The sequence below is a fragment of the Rana temporaria genome, chromosome 1, assembly GCF_905171775.1.
Source record: "Rana temporaria chromosome 1, aRanTem1.1, whole genome shotgun sequence".
Classification (NCBI taxonomy): domain Eukaryota; kingdom Metazoa; phylum Chordata; class Amphibia; order Anura; family Ranidae; genus Rana; species Rana temporaria.
The window spans coordinates 618,576,585-618,590,489 of NC_053489.1; the positions used below are offsets into that span (position 1 = coordinate 618,576,585).

The 13,905-nt window shown below is 41.4% G+C and overlaps 1 protein-coding gene across 2 annotated transcripts in view; it reads right to left on the reverse strand.

Annotated features, from left to right (window-relative positions):
* Positions 1–5,218: 5,218 nt before the first annotated feature.
* LETM1 (leucine zipper and EF-hand containing transmembrane protein 1) overlaps positions 5,219–13,905 on the reverse strand; it is a 75,324-nt gene continuing 66,637 nt past the window's right edge. The window contains exons 13-14 of one of the 2 annotated variants that reach the window (XM_040335286.1): positions 11,435–11,573; positions 5,219–7,714 (exon numbers count right to left, since the gene is read on the reverse strand). In XM_040335286.1, the coding sequence (XP_040191220.1) occupies positions 7,562–7,714; positions 11,435–11,573 (292 nt within the window). In that variant the 3' untranslated portion in view covers positions 5,219–7,561. Of the gene's footprint in view, positions 7,715–11,434; positions 11,592–13,905 lie in introns of both variants that reach the window. The other variant, XM_040335285.1, reaches the window with a different exon arrangement.

Consider the following 13,905-nt stretch of genomic DNA (forward strand, 5'->3'; position numbering starts at 1 on the left):
GGCATCTTGAACGGTAATTTTCTCCGATTATAGGTGATGCGTATTGATGGATCCCTTCTTATGGTCATTTCATCTTTTAATCCTCCATATCATTCTAGTATCGTTCCCCTTTCCTTCCCACTTTTTTTTAAGAACTGTGGCCACAAGACTTTTATTATTTCTTCTCTACAAGCATCTATTCCAGTGATAGCAAACCTTGGCACCACAGATGTTTTGGAACTACATTTCCCATGATGTTCAACTACACTGCATAGGGCATGAGCATCATGGGAAATGTAATTCTAAAACATCTGGGTACCAAGGTTTGCCATCGCTGATCTATTCCTTCTGCTATGCAGAGGCATATTCACAGTTATGGATTTTATTTCAAATTGTTTCAAATAATGAAACACTGGACGGCGTTTCATTATTCGTACTTCATAACATATGTGGTAGCTCAGATTGCATTGAGCTGTGGAAGCCAACAGATGTCTTCTAACCTGTACAATTATTGAGCTTCTTGCTCTTTTGCTCCTGAAAAATTTGAATTGTAAAGTGTATGAGGGGCACACCTTTCTTTATTTAAAGAAAGTCCAAAAACAGAATGAAACATTTTAAAAATAGAAAAAAAAACAAACAAAAAAAAAAAAACACATACATTCGTGGATGAAAGGCAAATTTATTGAAATTGTCACAATTTTTTTAGTCATCTTCAAATTTAAAAATAAAAACACAACTTTCCAAACAAATGAAAATAATCAGCACAGTTTATCAGCTGCTTTATTCCTGGAGTGCAGTGCAGATATATAATTGACAATGGAAGCAATAGTGTAAATCCCAAAAACTCACCTGTCCTCTTATCTCTGTCATTGTTCCAAAGCAGCCATTGCTAGTAAAAGGCAGTTGGCAGAGATGCTTTTGTGTACATTCTTTACAAATCAGAAAGATTAAGGTATGTTGGGGGGAATCTTACACTCCCCCAGGTGATTGGGATTCTCAAATTATTTTGAATATGTGAGCAGCAAAAGCATTGAGCATACCTGAATTCTAGCAATCAAGACTGACGAACTGCACGAAAGCAGGCACTCTGGTATTTAGGAGACTTGCAAAAGCGCAACTACCCTAGACGTCACTTAAAACAATTGTGTTCTATGTGTCCTGTTCCCACCATAACACTGAATTGAGATGGCTGCAATACGTTGCATAAAAATGCAAACATTTTCACGCAGTGCAACTCGTCTCACAGCATTTCGCTGCCAAATGCTGTGGTGCAAAGAGTTGAATGAAGTGTCTTTTTTTATGCTTCAAGTGTGATGTGTTCAGGCCAGTGTGCACAAGTTTTAAGACTTTATGCACAGAACTATAGATCAGCACACTTTCCACGCCAAAATAACATTCAACAGCAAAAAAAAAAGTACCAGTTCATCCGGCCAAGATGGTGGAAGGAAACATTTCATAATCTATGGGCTGCCTAACACAAGTGCAATGCTGCAATTCAAGCCTTAGAGCCACAAAAACAATGGGGGTCCTGGCGTTCTCCCACTGTGTCCCCATCTTAGTGACAACACTAACCAGGACAGAAAGTCACAGGAAATTCTCAGCAGGGCCCACATGGAGAAAAAAATCCCCTAAATTTTTTTTTAACCTTTCCTTACTCTAAAAACATTTAGCTGCAGATTCCCTGCCATGTTGCACTATCATTTTTATCTTTATATATTAATGCATAATTTCTGACAAATTCAGAATTATGATCTCTTCAGAGTATGCATAACCTGTCCTTAAAAGAACCCCCCCCCCCCCCCCCAGAGGAGCTGTCACTTTTTGAAGAGATCTGTGGATCAATGAGCTACAAGTTCCATCCACAACTGCAGCAAACGTGTAGTTCTCAATGAAACACAAGTGTGGTGATTACTGCACTCATAGTCCATTGACACTTATTTCTGCTCTCTAACTGCAAGTCTGTGCATTGGTATAGACAGAGCTGGAGGAATAGACTCCAGAATGACTTACTCCTGTGTGTATGCGTGGGATGACATCATCCCCCTGCCAGCCAATCAAGAGGGAGACTTGACAGAAGATGACAGCGGGCGGCGAGGGATGCAACTGCCGCATCGCTGGAAAGTAGAGGAGAGAGTATACTAGCAGGTTTGTCCTGCTGCCTGTAGTTCTTTTTCCCCCCACTCTGTTCAAGAGCCATGGGCAACTGAAAAAAAAAAACTATATTCAACACTTCAGGAGTATTAGATGCCTGTGTCTCCTGCCACAAGCTGTTTAATTCTGCTGTGCCCTATGTTATTGTGTATGGTAGTGACATAGGGTCAGGAGGGAGGAGCCACAGCACGTAGTAGGGGACCAGGCAGAAGCATGTCAGATGTGAGAAGGGCATTACTCTGCAAGAGAGGGAAGATCAGAGGAATAGGTGGTGGGACAGGGAAGCACAAAAAACTTGCTTTGCAACAAAGTCCCCTAAAAATCAATGCCAAGTGTTACCCGACTACCGTGGCCCACTACCTGGAAACAGCTGCCTTTTGTGATTGGGGCCAACTGGCATAACACTTCTTTCCCATAACCTAAAAACAGCCAAATCACAAAATCAGGAAAATAATTACGACAGTTTTAGAAGAACATGCACCTGTATACAGAAACACTGAAAAGGGAGAATGGAAAAAACTGCAGTTGGTTAAAGGAGGCTCCTTATGTGTGCATGTAATAGACATATTCAACCATGAAAATATCAATTTTTTTTAAATAAAGACAACCATCAAGGTTTTTTGGAGTGCGGCTGTCCATATTTTCTTTTTCCATTTGTTGCCTTGTGCATTGCCAGCACCCTTGATCTTCTAGGACCATACTGATCATCCTAACACAATCCACCTGGAGCGGTAATTTACTTTCTTTCATGAAAAGATCAATGATCTCAATGTACAGCAATAAAACCTGGAGACTTGTTCTCTATTTTTATTTTATACTTTAACTTTGAGAGAATATCAGGAAGACCAATGTTATAAAGGATTGTGATATGGGAGCTGCCGTTTCTGTATTTTTAGGACTCATTCACACAAGCACTATGGTCCATACAGCATGAAAGGGCGCCTTGTTTATGCAGTCAGCACCGCCGGTAGCTAGCTCATGTTTCTCTATGGGGACACAGTGCTTATACAGACACAGCCACCTATCCTAATGCGACAGGTATTCAGGGGCAGGTGAGCAGCCTTGAACACAAAATGCATTCTTTCGGGGCTGCTCGACCCCCCCTGCATGCATGTCACATTAGGAAGGAGAAGCTTTTTTTCCCATCAGAGAATCATAGGCTACCTGCATGCAGCTCTGGCCGCATAAACAAGGTGCCTGTCCATGCTTTGCAGGCCACAGCACCCTTGTGAATTAACCCCTAGGTCAGACTTTTCTTATCCTTGGGTTAACAACAAGCTACTTGCTTGAAAACTAGTAGACAGATTAGGTGCCCTAGGCACTTTAATAACTGCACTCGGCATTATGATAGCTTTTATTTTTTGACTGCCAGTGATCAGTTAGAACAGTCTGTTTGGGGCCATGCACCCACATGGATTTCAAATTGGGAGCAGTGGCTATGTCCCAAGCGAAATGATTGGGTCTGTCTGCACGGGAGTTGCATGAACACCTATGCATCCCCGTGCGAGTAAACACTGCCCTAACACAGGTGTACGCTACTGTAGACACAAGTAAGGCCTTAAATGTAAGGTGGTGGCTGATGGGGGGCCTTTCGTAACATGTTACATCCATATTCGGGGTATATTCAGTGACAGGTTATAAACAGACCGGCCACCACTCTGACAGCTAGTGGAGGGGGGGGGGGGATCTTCACCCCTCTGCTAGTTGTCACAATTTTTAAAAACGTGGCCAAGCAGGGCTCCGGCCGCTTCACCCATTCAGTGTTCTGGTAGCCTTTGCGGCTGTTGGCTTGTAGTTTTTCATAAACTACCACAGCTTGAGTCTTCCTGTCAGAAAATAATTGTCTTCCTCGAACGAGCAAGCCGATATACTGACAGGTCTGCAGAAGACGCGCATGGTATAATCGATCTGCTGATCGCTGGTGCAATACTTTACAGGCTTCTGCAACAAAAAAAAAAATTTGATTTTTTTTTAAGTAAAATTATCTTTTAAATAAAGCCTACTGGGACAATTGTGCTGTGATTCCCCCTACTGTCCCCAACCCAAGGTCCTGGCTCACCTCCCTTCTGACAAAGGAAGTTTTCTTCAAACAGCAGTATGCAGAATACAGTAGGTGCATTTGACAAACTTGTAGCTGGGGCTACAAAATATGTTGTAGCTTTCCTTTAACAAGACACACAGTACTGTATTGTTATGATTTCCCAATACTGTACAGCAGCATTAAAGGGGTGGTTCACCCTAAAAACTACTTTTTTTTATTACACTGGCCCCCCACATTACAATACGATTAAGGCTATTAGTTTTTTTTTGATGATGTACATACCTTTGTACAGCATATTCACTCGTGGCCTCCGGGTTGCGAGTCCCGCGGGAGTGGGCGTTCCTAACATGTCTGTGATTGACGTTTTGACCAAAAACGAGCTCCCCCCCGTCGCGCAAGACGCGTCACGGTTGGCGAAAGGAGCCGAACGGCGAGTCGGCGCTATACTGCGCATGCGCATCGCCGCTCGGCTCCTTTCGCCAATCGTGACGTGGCTAACGCGACGGGGGGAGCTCGTTTTTGGTCAAAACGTCAATCAGACATGTTAGGAACGCCCACTCCCGCGGGACTCGCAAGCCGGAAGCCACAGGTGAATAGCTGTACAAAGGTATGTACAGCATCAAAAAAATAATAATAGCCTTAATCGTATTGTAATGTGGGGGGCCAGTGTAATAAAAAAAAAAAAAAAAAAAAAAAAAGTAGTTTTTAGGGTGAACCACCCCTTTAAGAGGAAGTAAAAAAACTTTATTGCTTCCCATTCACTGGCTTTCAACTTTAAAAGCTCTCTCAATTCTACATTTGAGACTGCCAACATAGTGTTCACATACATGAAAAAAATAAACCCTTTCCATGAACACCTTCTGCAGATAACATGCCCTATGCCGCTTTATTCCTAGAAATTGGTAGCATTCCTTTTATTACCATTTTACCAACATTCTAGGCAGACACGGCTCCAAACAGCACTATAGCTCATGTGTTCCACCATTATTCTGAAAGTTCTTTAAAATAAAGCTGGCGTTACCGAACCTGGACATCAACCTGATTAGATAAGTTTACACATTTTTATTATTAATCAGCTGACAGAATCTGCAATTTTAGATCAAGAAAAATTCAGTCTCATAAATAAAATTTGTACTTACATACTTGTCAAAATGTCAAATACATTACATATTTCCAATTTTTACATTCAGTATAAGAAGCTTAGTACTGGGGGAAGGTGCATCCAATGTAATGAAGGATTGGACCCACGACTCTCTATGAATGAGTCAAAAGGCGTTACTAGATTAAAATGTTTAGAAATAAAATACATTCCCAATGTTTAATTATGCAAAGCACCACAGAACTTTCTCAGATAAACAAGTACTTTCCTACTCTAGGTAAGAAGGCAATCTTACAAAAAGCATAAACCACAGTAATACATTCTCTGCCTGCAAGGCAGTATTGTGAAATTAAATTAAGCATCAAATATAAAAAAAAAAAAAAATAATGCCAAAATACAACACAAAACAGCAAAGCTGTTAAATATAAGGGTTTTCCATTCTAAATATAAAGTGGAATACTGCTTCCAACCACTCTTTATAGCAATAAGGCAGGTCCATTCTCCCACAGCTCCCGTTTTACCTGGCCTAGGGTCTATATTTTCAGAGTTACTCAGCAGCACCACCAGAGGCAGAATCTGGTAATGCAGCAGAACCACTCCAGCTAATTATGTTCTACCATACTAGCAGTTAAAAAGCTAAAGGGTTTTGTTGGAGTAGAAGGAAAGGCAAAGCAGTCACATACCTGTTAAAACATTGCCTTCCAACTGCTCTTATAATTACAGTTTTTTTTTTGTTTTACTTTTTTTCAAACAGTCACATGCTGCAAGGCTCCAGGGGATGTATCTGCCTGCACAGCTGGGGAGGCGTCAACTCTTTCAGGGCTACCAATGCTTTAGAGCTATGAAAACAGCGGCAGGACCTCACCGCTGTGTGATTGGTTCACTATTTTCCCCAGAAGTCTGCACTAAGATACAAGTCAGATTTTAGGCATCTCCTACAACAAAAATATAATTTTTGGTGAGATACTCTCAAAAAAGGGAAAAACATGTCTAAAGGGATGCAGATCCTGCCACTTTCTTCATTAAATCCCTGCAAGTGCAGCAGCTCATTGATAATTATGTAAACCCAATTATCAGGGTGATCAATCGGGTAGAGGGTTATTTTTCACACACCAAGAAGAGAAAACACCATGGATCCAAAAACATAGTTCAAATTTTTATTGAAGCAATCATATCACAAACGCAATGTTGGGGGCATACAGGGCCCCTTTGCCTGATGAAGTTGCACTTGCACATCTTGTTAGTCGATCGCTTCAATAAATGTTTGGAGTATATGTTACGGATCCATAGTGTGCTTGTGACATATGTTCTAATCTGTGATACCAATTAAAGTGGAGCTCCACCCTAAATGGGAAGCTCTGCTCATCTGCCTCCTCAACCCCTCCGCTGCCACATTTGGGGGAAGCGGGTACCTCAGCCAGAAGTTCGGCCTCTCGCCTCCTTCCCCCGCAGCAAAAAAAAAAAAAAATAGAGAGCTCAGTGTGCTTCCTGCATGTGTAGTAGCGAACTGGCTCTGAAGAGCCGCAAAGCTTCATTGCCGGTTTCCCTTAGCGGAGATGGCGGCAGCACCTGATTCAAAATCGGCTTGGGTGAAGACATCACTGGATTCCCCAACAGGCAAGTGTCCTAATAAACAGTATTTGTAGCTGCCAACTATTAATATTTTCTGCAGGAGCCTGGAGTTCCACTTTAACCACCTGGCTGTTAATTCAGCACCTTCTTACCCGATTCTGGCTTTTTCCAGGAATGAGTACGACAGGAATATAAAAAAATGCCCTTAAAGTATGCAGTGCTTGTAAAGATCACTTTGTTTAATTTACAAGAGAATAATCCTGACAAGGCCAATATGGGGGGGGAGTCCCAACCTGCCACTATGTATTGCCCTGAAGCATGAGTCTACTCGACATTTAGACTTCAAAACCCTTTACAAAAAAAAAAAAAAAAAAAGGTTTAAAATCCAAAATGTTTGCAGAATAAGCCATAAACATTTACTCTGCCAACATTCTGAAACTAAACCAAAATGGAGGGATCATAGTACAAAAATAAAAATAATATTGTGCTATATGATTTTACAATTCATCTTCAGGTTTTCATTCAAACAAGATATCTTTAAAAATAAAACGTAGCCGGATGCTGATGGAATGATGGCAGCTGACTTAAACAAAGCCTTTATTTCACCACATATGGTTGTCGTGAATATGTGGCTCGACAAGGGAGTCACCTCAAAAGCAAAAGAACCTTAGAACAAGGTAGCAGCGTTTTGAATGTTATGAGAAATAGGTTTGGGGTGTTTAATTCTGTACTTCAGCCATCTGCTCCTTCTCCGCCTTCTCTTTGGCTTTCTCCTTCTCCACCAGCTTCTCCTCCTTCTGTAGGAGCTCCATGATCTCTGCTACCTGTTTGGTGGAAATGTTGATATCTTCCTTGTCAATCAGTTCCACAACCTGAGGGAGCAAGAGAGAAGAACTTGTTATAATATTTAAAGATGAACTACAGACAAATAAAAAAGGCAAAAAGTTAATGCAGCTCCGTAAATCATCAATACATCATTATAGGTTTAAAGTGAAACTTCAGTCAGAAGATTAAATCCTGCAAGATCACTTCAAGCTGGTCCCTTTTGCAGGTATAGCTATGTAAAATATTAAAAATAAGTGTGTATCCAGCTCTGCACATGCTCAGTTCTCTAGTCTTGGCGTTGTGTTGAAAATCAGAGCCACTAGATGCTGATCTGCTGACAGCCTAAAGAATACAGTACTGGAGATCAGGGGCTCCAACTTCAGAAAAATGGCAGCTTTCGGCAAAAAGGAGCAATTCTGGAGGCAATTTGCAGCAAACGTCAATTTTGGTAACATAATTATTAACCACTTGCCTACAGGGTACTTTAGCCCCCTTCCCACCCTGGCCAATTTTCATCTCTGTTGCACTTCAAAAGACAATTGCGCAGACATGCAACACTGTACCCATATGAAATTTTTCTTCATTATTTTGAGACAGATCAAGCTTTCTTTTAGTGGCATTTAATCACATTTTTTTATGGTTTCCTGTAGGGCTGCAACTAACGATTATTTTCATAATCGATTAGTTGGCCGATTATTGTTTAAATTAATCGAATAGCCTTAAAAAAAAAAAAAAAAAAAAAAAAACAATTTGCATTTTTAATTTTTTTTGGCCCAATTTGTTGTTGGGCAGATTACAAAACCCAACTTGCCACAAAAACACAATACATGCTTTGCTGCAGCTTTGAAGTATTGAACAAAAAAAATAAAAACGCCTTGCCCTTTCCAAATACGCAGCAGCTGAAAAAAAAATCATGGATGTGAACATGTCCCATAGGAAAACATGTAAATGAACTGTAGTGTGTTTCTGCAAAAAGCACCAAAAAAACAGGTGTGACCCAGGCCTGAGATGTCTAGTAACATAAAAGTAACAAGTACAAAAAGAGCAAATAATCCCTACTGTAAGGGGTTAATTTTTTTAATGTGGGACAGTGAAAGTAATATTTACAGTAGCGATTTGCTTTTTTGTACTATAAAGGGCTAATTTTAGTTTTAACCCCATTATGTTACTGGCCGAATAATCGATAATGAAAATTGTAATCGATTAATTTCATAAAGTTGTTTCAGCCCTAGTTTCCTGAACAAAATGGAATACCAAAAATAAAAATAAATATAAAAAAAAAAAATTATACCAATTTGCAAATACAGTAACTGTTCTTCACTGATAAGGCTGCACAGATGGGCAATGTTGAGGCTGCGCTAATATGCTGCATTGAAGGACACCGTTCTGCTGCACTGATCTTCAGTGCCCCGATTATCACTGTAAATCTCCCCCTGTAACTGGAAAGGCGGTTATCGGTTTTCCTTTCCTCAGACACTAACAGCACTGAGTAAAGGAAATGCCAATAACTGCCATTTGTTTACATATGATCAGCTGTGATTGGACACAGCTGATCACATGGTAAAGAGCCTACATTGATTATTTACCATGATCAGTGATGCGCTGTGTCCAAGGGACACAGCTGACCACGCTGTGTGCCCCCAGGGTGTGCACGAGCGGTGATAAGGGCATCATATGATGTTCAGTCAGGAGGCTAAAACGACATGGCCTGGTTGCTGCCGGTAAAAGCGGGTGAGCTGCTATAGGCAGGGCGAGAGGGTGTTAATGTGGAATGTATTCATCGCTACAGAACACTATTTTTTAAAGTTAAGGGTAAAGTTCCTCTTTAAGTACCTGTATTTGTTTTAGGTATGAGCCTATTGCAATCTACTGTACAGCAGAGCTCAGAAAGGGGGAGGGGAAGCAGCACATGGAATCATGAGTGCTGCAACTCAAAGGAGCATGCTGGTTGGAGGAAAGTGAAGAGAGACAGAGAAATTAGGTCAGTCTGCTGCTTTTTGAATCCCTGTCCAGTCCACAGGTTTAAAAAGGTAAGGAGGAGACATGCAAGTTAAATAAAAACTGCAGCAGAGAAAACTAGATCTGTTTCCCTGATAGTCAGGATGGTTGTGTGGGACAGAATTGTGTTTTAACGTAGGACTGGATAGACAGACATTTTTTGGAAGGCGAAACAGCCCCCAAAAATGCATTTCATCTATATATTTAGTCATTTTGCAGGAGTTCAGCTATGAATAGAAGCAGCCAGTGTTTCACCCAGCAGGGGTATCACTTAAAACAGATGCATTTTAATTTCAGGGATTTTCAGATACATGTGTAAAAAAGACTACTATAGAATGCACAACGCATGCAAAGGTTTAAAAAAAAAAATAGTAAATGCTTGCGATTTGTAAAGGCAAATATACATAGGACAGCCATATTTACTCATTACATATGCATGCCCTGCTCCCTGCTTTGCAGTGCTACACAATGACTGCGCTTTCCTAGGTGGTTTTAGAACGAACATCTATGATTTGGCTGACTAGAAGACAATGCACTCTGTTGCTATATGCGAGTGAGCAAACTCTAAATCATCTAAGCTCTATATTTAATAGCCACAATTATTTTACAAGCATAACTAATGTTAGTTACACCAAAAATTAGTCAAAAATAAAATAGATGAAAGGAAAAACTTTTTCCTGTTGTATCGTTTTATTAGTTTTGGATAAGAGTGCAAAATAATGTGTTTGTCAGTCTTTTCTTTGTTTTTTGCCGTGTCCCAGTTTGAGAGTATCCCCCTTTTACTGATCAGGAGAAAGTCTTATAATTGGGACCTGCTCCAGTAACAACTGTCTAACAGAGGATTTAGTCCCTGTAATAGAGAATGGAAATTGCATTATTCTTTATGGTGCCCATTAACATCAATGTAACATGGTGCAGTGCAATTTTTGAAAGGGTGCAAGTGCCTCTTTGGTACAGTATAGGGTTTTTAGCCTCAGACTTCAAAGGAAGTGCATGTCCATGCATTTTTGGCAGAGCTTTGTGTTTAATAACCAGTCTTCTCCTTCTACCAATAAAAAAAAAAAAAAAAAAAGAAAAAAGGATGACAATATGTGAGGGTAAAAAAAAAAAAAATGCATAAGCGCACTAAAAAAAAAAAAAAAGCATTGAAATGCTTGTGGTTGTGTCTTTGACCCACCAAAATGCAGCGCAGCTCCGCATAGAAACCAAATAGCTTCCAAGTATTATTGTCAACCTTTGACTGAACAAGCTGAGGTTAGAAGCCGATTGGCTACCACACACAGATGCACCAGATTCTGAGTACTCCAGTATTCCAGTTTTATTAATGCTGGGTTCACACAATAGCAAACTGGATGCAGGTTTTTCTCTGCATCCAATTCGCATATCAGGAGATTATGACCGACTCTCTACGCAGCGGCTCCGGTGCAAATTGCACAGCAGTCCTGTGCGTCTTTTGGTCCGTTTCAGGCCCAAATTCAGCCAAAAATGTGCACTGAAATCAGACCTATACCAGTAAATGGGGACGCACCAGACCCCTGCCATGAGCCGCTCCAAGTGTGAACCCAGTCTTAATCTCGACCATTGTGTCTAACCCATTACTAATGCCAAGGTGTTTTCTCTATAGGTGGAAGCCTATGCACACATCACAAATATTGGATACAGCCTCTTCAAGTTCAATTATGTTGTGTATACTACACTAAAAGGATTCCGCCCACTTTGCTTTTTATTTACTATATAGTACAGATCAATGTTTCTATTCCTATAAATACCTTTGCCACATCATCCAGGTCGATCTTTCCATCCTTGTTCTCGTCCAGGGCTGCAGCAATCCTCAGCAGCTTCTGTTCAGGGATCTTTTGAATGTGCCTCATGAGGTTGACGAGTTCAGAAATGCTGACTAGATTTTCCCTAAAGGCGAAATATAATCTGTATACAGCAAACAGTAACCATTATTAAAAAGAGGAAAAAAGAGCAAGCAGAAAAGGGTGAGGGGGTGCGTAGAGGCAATTACGCCAGGGATCTCTGATGATTGCAGGTCACAATAGATCTGAAAGCGATTACAAAGACACAACCAAACACACACACACAGCAAAAAGCCAGACAACACTCCGCACAATGGACATGATGAGCTAAAGATAGGATGTTGGTTATACACACCAAGAACTGGGTAGGGCAAACTTCAGGGTCAGTGTGTGATGAAGGGCGCTGTCCCGCACGTTGTTTAGTGTGGATTGGGGGAATTGATGATTTCTCTCATTCTGCCCTGCTGGCTGCCTAAACCCTGCCATAGTTGGTTTGAGGTATGTTGGGGTGTTATCTCCTCGCTCCAGAAAGTGAATGGAGGGGCAGGGGAGCAAAGGAAGGTATGCTAGGAAGTATAGGAAACGTCATAAGGAATATCGCACATTCGTTTTACGACACTGTTCATAAAACGGCCTGTGAGAAAGTTAGAGTTAAAAGTAGAATTCCAGGATAAACCCAACTAATATTAAAAAATTTCCCATTTCCTCTTAATATCTATGCCGACTAACCTGTGTAATAAACATCTGTACACCAACCTATTATCAGGCTGCTCCAGCCGGTTACATGATCTGGCTCCCCTGTGTTAGCAAGCAGTGGATGCAGGGAAGAAAAGGGGAAGACGGCAACAGATAGACCATAGCAGGCTTAAGCCGGGTACACATGGGCTAAATGTTGGGAGACAACAGCCAGTTAAAAAAAAAAAAAAAAAAAAAGCAGACTTTTGGCCCGTGTCTGTCTGTCGATCGTGCATGCTAGGAAAGCTCGCGATCAGCAATCTTAGCCAATGCCAGAGAGCGCTGATCGGAGTGGTCGGGTAGGGGGGCCATCCTCCTGTCAGAACACAACAGCTCAGCGGGGGAGATAGCTGAACTAACCTTGTAATAGTATGTACCCGGCTTTATGGGTGAAATCACAGATCCCCAAGATTATCCAGCTATTGTCAAGTGCTGAGGAGGGAACATTTAAGATTAGTTGGGTTTATCCTCGAATTCTACTTTAAAGATGTGCAATAATCAATGCTTACTTTTCCTGCTAATTGAAGAGTGCTAGATGTGACTTAAAGGGGTGGTTCCCCCTAAAACAAATTTCTAACAATACATTCGTAAGACTGCTTACACTGCGGGTAGGCTGGCTTTTGTTTTGTTTTTTTAGTACATACCTCGATATCGCCGTTTCGTCCCTTGGCGGTGGGCGTTCCTAGTTGATTGACGTTCCTCCGACGGGCACATACGTGACGTCACGACTTTCCGAAAGAAGCCGAACGTCGCTGCGCAGGCGCCGTATAGAGCCGACTCTATACGGCGCCTGCGCAACGACGTTCGGCTTCTGTCGGAAAGTCGTGACGCGCAGTATGCGCCCGTCGGAGGAACGTCAATCAACTAGGAACGCCCACCGCCAAGGGACGAAACGGCGATAAGGGGTCTTACGAATGTATTGTTAGAAATTTGTTTTAGGGGGAACCACCGCTTTAAGGGTGTTTCACATTCATACAGAGAGACCACTGCTTCCACACAGACCACAGCAGTCCCTCTCTGTAGCCAGCTACTTGGGGAAAGGAATCTGGGCTAGCACTGAGGCTCTTTTATAAAGACTGCATTAAGACCTTAAGTCATTGTTGTTTTTATATAACATCAATTGAAATACGGTAGATGAGTTTTGGTAAGCTCTGGTTCACAATGATTCGCTTCGGGTGGCAATGTTAGATTAATGACACCCCGAAACCGATCGCAAAACAGAGTGCGATTGCCAGAATCGCATTGCATCCGACCCATGCGATTTAAGTGCAAAGGGGGAAAAAAGTGGTCCTGCGCCATTTTGGTGCGGATGTGATGTGATTTGAACCATACAAAATGTATGGCTCAAATCGCACCGCACAGACATCGCATGTGATGTGCACAGAAATGCAGTACAAAACCTGTGCAAATCACATGCGGTGTCCCACACTGCACAAGTGTGAACCCAGGCTCTAACTTTAATTGGCTGTTAAACCCTGTTCTTTGCTATAGCACTTACAGAATAGTAAGAATTGGCAGCAGTGAAACCAAAACATGAGGGATATAATTTTCCTAAAGTATATGTAAATTATACAGTCATTTTAGATAAAGTAGAACTACAGGCAAAACTTTTTTTTCTCATTTTGGATAGAGTAAAGGAGTAATCCCAGTCTGATTATTTTTTTGGGGAGATTTCTCTTCACTTCCCATCCCATAGCCAAACA